The sequence below is a fragment of the Pundamilia nyererei genome, unplaced genomic scaffold, assembly GCF_000239375.1.
Source record: "Pundamilia nyererei isolate P.nyererei 1_Seehausen unplaced genomic scaffold, PunNye1.0 scaffold00077, whole genome shotgun sequence".
Taxonomy (NCBI): domain Eukaryota; kingdom Metazoa; phylum Chordata; class Actinopteri; order Cichliformes; family Cichlidae; genus Pundamilia; species Pundamilia nyererei.
The window spans coordinates 2,923,306-2,928,048 of record NW_005187478.1 but is presented as its reverse complement, the minus strand read 5'-3'; the positions used below and the strand labels follow the sequence as shown (position 1 = coordinate 2,928,048).

General features: G+C 37.6%; 1 protein-coding gene across 1 annotated transcript in view; it reads left to right on the top strand.

Annotated features, from left to right (window-relative positions):
• The first annotated feature begins 444 nt into the window (after positions 1 to 444).
• LOC102210342 (kinesin-associated protein 3) overlaps positions 445 to 4,743 on the top strand; it is a 22,573-nt gene continuing 18,274 nt past the window's right edge. The window contains exons 1-5 of the mRNA XM_005737596.1: positions 445 to 587; positions 1,584 to 1,715; positions 2,563 to 2,720; positions 3,020 to 3,081; positions 3,252 to 3,393. Of these exons, the coding sequence (XP_005737653.1) occupies positions 559 to 587; positions 1,584 to 1,715; positions 2,563 to 2,720; positions 3,020 to 3,081; positions 3,252 to 3,393 (523 nt within the window). The 5' untranslated portion in view covers positions 445 to 558. The remainder of the gene's footprint in view (positions 588 to 1,583; positions 1,716 to 2,562; positions 2,721 to 3,019; positions 3,082 to 3,251; positions 3,394 to 4,743) is intronic.

The window sequence follows — 4,743 nt, the reverse complement described above, 5'->3', positions numbered from 1 at the left end:
CTTTTTTGTATTTACAGTTTTGAGGGATAAGCCTCTTAAATTTCTCTAACTAGAAATATATGTTAAAAAAACAAAAAGATTTTCAATTTTTTTATAGTTTATTGCACTTTGTGACAATTTATGTAATTACTATGCACTTAATGCATACATATTATTAAAATTTGGGCTATAATGGTTGTATTGATGTATAGCAACTTGAAATGCTCCCAAAAATGGCACTACAGCATGTAAAAATATAATATAAGCTCTGGCGGACTTGGTTCTGTGGTAGGTCTTAAAGGGTTAAAGCAACAAAACAATCTGAAGATCCGGTTGGGAGCTGAAAGAGACGACTCTTTTTAGTGAGTCGAGCCGAAAGAGACGGTTCTCTAAAAAGATCCGTAATTCCCATCACTACCAGGTACTGAATCAGTCACGTGGTACGAACGTCACTGCATACGTAATCAAAGCAAACCTCCATACGCGCTTCACAAAAACACCCCCGAGATTACCCGACACACTTCGACACATCACTACTGTTACGTTCATTAAAAATATTGAAGTTTAAATCTGAGGAAGATGCAGGATGATGCACGTTATCTCAAACGGTCAGTCATAACGTGAGTTTATTATTCTAAGAGTAATGTGTTTGCTAGCTATGGTCACCAATTTAAGTAATATATGGTGTCCATACTATCACGTTAGCTTTACTGTGAACGTCTAACCAACACTTAGAAGATAAGAGGAAGCGTTTTTTAAATTGAAATTCTTGCTAATTAGCTTGCCCTGATCCATGGCATTTCTCTATATAGTGCGATGTTTAATTACCTTTCCAATTTGGGAAATTTCCTGTTTTCTTGCTCGGTGCAGTTATTTATTTATGTTTTAAATAAATAACGACAACGGTCAGTTTGGCGTACATGCAGTTGACAGAAAGGTCACTTAAAATCTCTCACAATTTAAATCAGCCTTCATGGTTGTATTCACATCCCCTTCGTTAGCACAGTTACCCAATTATTTCTATAAAGGAGCCTACTGTGCATGACAACTTATAAACAAATAACGACTGATTTTACGTTTTCCACTGACTTATAAATCCGCCAATAAAAGGAAACATTTTTAAACTGGGTTTATTATTACCTTCGCTACCTGAAGGAAGGGAGGTTGGAAATCTGAATTGGAGCTAACATAGCTAGCAAGCTTCCGTGCTAAACTGTGGTGGATAATCGCTAGCTAATTGCACGTAGTGTTGAATTTATTTGCAATCAGGGATTTGCACCGAGTTTAGCTCGTGTTTGTCATGCTTTAACTCTCTGTGGAATCGTGTTTTATTGTTAGCCGGTTAGCCAGTATAGTAATATTATGCTATTGTCTGGGCGTGTCTTCCTATGTGTTATTGTTATGGGCGGCGGATATTTTACTGGCTTGGCAATTAACGACCTATTTTCTGTAGTAACATTTAAAGTCATTTTGTTGTGCAATTAACTTGCTAGCTGATTTGCGTCCGATGCAGTTACATATATTATATGGTATGATGTAAATTAAATAACTGGAGTTTTATGTCTTTACTGTATTTTGTACTGCCTGTTCTTGATCGCTCAAAGCAAAGTGACTGTGGGCGGTTTGGACGTCCATCCCACACAGAAGGCCCTTGTAGTCCACTATGAGGTGGAGGCATCTATCCTTGGAGAGAGTGGAGGACATATGCTTGGAGAACGCAAGGAGGGACAAAAAATGTAAGTGGCCTCTTAATTCACAGCTCCTAAACTTCATTTCAGTTTCCTTTTGAACTCTAAATCTTTTTTTCCTTAAAAAGAAGAGATTTTAAATTGATTGGATTAGATTTTTATGTCAAATTAGCCTTTGTCAGTCTAATCCATCTAAACTGGACAGATAATTCTTAATCATTTCTTTTGCAATGGACTTTTATTCCGTTGCTGGATGGTAACAAAGCCATGTTACAAAACAACGTTTTGATCGTGTGCTGACATATTTCTATCAGTTAATATTGCCCCATTTACTAATATATACCTATTTGCAAATAAGGTAACATTTATCTGTGTCAGTGGCTCATATTTATCTGTTTTGTTTGTTACATTAATTTCATTCTGCCAGTGAGTGACGTTAGCATAATTGGGCAGGATATACGGTATATAAAAGACAAATGTAGCTACTAGGTCTGAAAAGTAGGTCCCAATAATCAGCAGCAAAGGATTTATCTGATTGGAAAATGACTTTGTGGTCTTAACTGCTGCTAATAAACGCTAATAAATAAGGTTTTGTTGCAAGGCAGGCCTAACTAGATATTTTATAACCATTTGAGCGCATCTGTCTTTAGGTTTTACATCACAACAGGACCTCACAAACAAACTAGTGGGTGACATCATGACAGTGTCTTTTGCATTAGGTGTGTGAAAAGAGGACTATTTTGCCTGTGAAAAGGATTAAAAAAGTAAAAAATGTATTATTTATGCCAGAAAAAAAGGCTATTGGGCCACAGTTTTACAATCAGTATATTTATTTTGAATTTAATGAAACCTGCTAGCTTCTGCTTTCTCTTCTGCTCTTTTTTTCATGCTCCAGTATCCGCATGAAAAGTCTTTCTCCTAGTACAGATGTGGGAGCTTTGGCAAAGAAAGTGCTGGAGGAGTGTAAGATGATTCCTGCTTCCCGTCTGCCCCAGGTGGAGCAGCTCCTGTACTACTTGCAGAACAGAAAATCATCCCCGGTGGAGAGCAACGGTTAGTCATACCACCTTCATTGCACCTGTGCTCTGGAGCCCAAAATCTTTACTGTCCAATTCCGACTTTGGCTAACTTCAGTCCCACATGTAGATTGGCAGCTTGTTAGTCCAGCATGTACTGTAAACATTCTAGAAATATTAAGACATGTAAGGAGGTTGTGTAATGGCAGACCTAAAGTATGCACTGTGATGCTAATAAAAGAAACTGTAAACTAATGCAATTAAAGTTTCAAGTTTGGAATTAATGCTGATGTGCTTTGTTTTGGCTGTTTATGTATGTGTGTGTTTTGTCACCAGTGGAAAAAAAAGGAAAAAGAACAGTCAAGCCCAAAGAATTGACACCATTTGAAGGCATAGAGGTAACCATTTGTTCCACTGTAGTTTGATCTCACACAGCAGTAAGCACATGTTCTGTCTTCATTATAGCAACAACCCGAAGTTGCTCAAATGTGTTGTTTAAATAGTTTGGCTGGTGAAAGAATGCATTTGTTATCAGTCAACAACTTTGTGTGTTTGTTTGTGTTTGTAGTTAAATGAGGAGGCCAGTATAACTAGAGTGGATGAGTATATTGAACTGCTCTATGAAGGGATTCCAGAGAAGATCAGAGGCTCAGCTCTCATCCTGCAGCTTGCCCGTAACCCTGATAACCTGGAGGAGCTACTGCACAATGGTACACTTTTATTCTCCATCTTAATTCTGATGGTTAACAGAGTCGTACCTACAGCAGTTTCCTGACATTCCTGGATAGTTTAAGTGTGTCATCTCTTAAAAATATTTTATATGGTTTGACTCAAACCATTTAATGAAGTTAGTGTTACATCATTGGTACAAACGCACCCTGAGAGCTCATCATTGTTTACTACCTTTTTTGATTGATTTTTATTAAGCTATATTTTTCTGCATACAGAAAGAACATTTGATTCTCTAATTGTCTAATAATTAAAGGCAGCATGCTTTACTTGTGCTCTATATAATTGTCATTTTCTCCAGAGCAGTAGCAAGTTCTTAGCATATTTTTCCATTTTTTCCTGCACTACAAAATAACTGAACCTAACCAGTGCTCAGTATCGACTCGAAGGTTGTCTCTTTGGGTTATTGTTAGAATACTTCCATTTTGACATCTGTGTTATGATGGTATTTGATGCTAGATATATTGTGTGGACTAAAGTATTGGGCTACCCTTTTGAATTCAGGTGTTTTCATTCTCATTGCCACAAGTGTATAAAATCGAACACCTAGCCATGCAGTCTGCTTTACAAACATTAGTGAAAGAGTGGGTCACTCTAAACCTGTGTTTCACAACCTTTTGGAGCCATGGCACTTATTTCACATTAGGAAAATCACACAGAACACCACCAAACAAAAATGTCACAAAAAGCATATTGATAATTTTCCCCGTGCACCAGGTATGGCAAAATTGGCTCAGTTTCTTATATCAATGTTATTAATTTTAACTGTCATAAACAGGATGTGACAAGTGATGATAATAATAACAACTGTACTGCATTAAAACATTCACAGCAGGTGGGATATCCAATTTTTAAGTGATGACATATGAACTCTACTTCTGGGTCAAAACTACTCTGCGTTTATCAAGGCTGTTGTGTTTTTAACATGTTTTAATGTTTTGTATCTTGTTCTATTTAATCTGAAAAAGCCCCTAAAAAAGGCAGTGATCACCTTCAGCTACTCTCGGTTTTATATTACCACTGTTCATTTTAAAGCTTTATGCCATGCAGCAGTATATTAATGACTAACCTCGTATTGTGGATGGATTATCTCAGTTGTTTTCCTGACTGAAGTTTAGTCCATTTACAGCATCCTGCCACGCAGTTGCGTTTGTCCCTAATCATCAGGAATAGGTCTGGGTATCGTCACTGATTTCTAGAATCTATTCGATTCCAATTCACAAGGTCCATCCATTCGCTTCCGCTTATCCTTTTCAGGGTCACGGTGGGCGCTGGAGCCTATCCCAGCTGTCATAGGGCGAGAGGCAGGGTACACCCTGGACAGGTCGCCA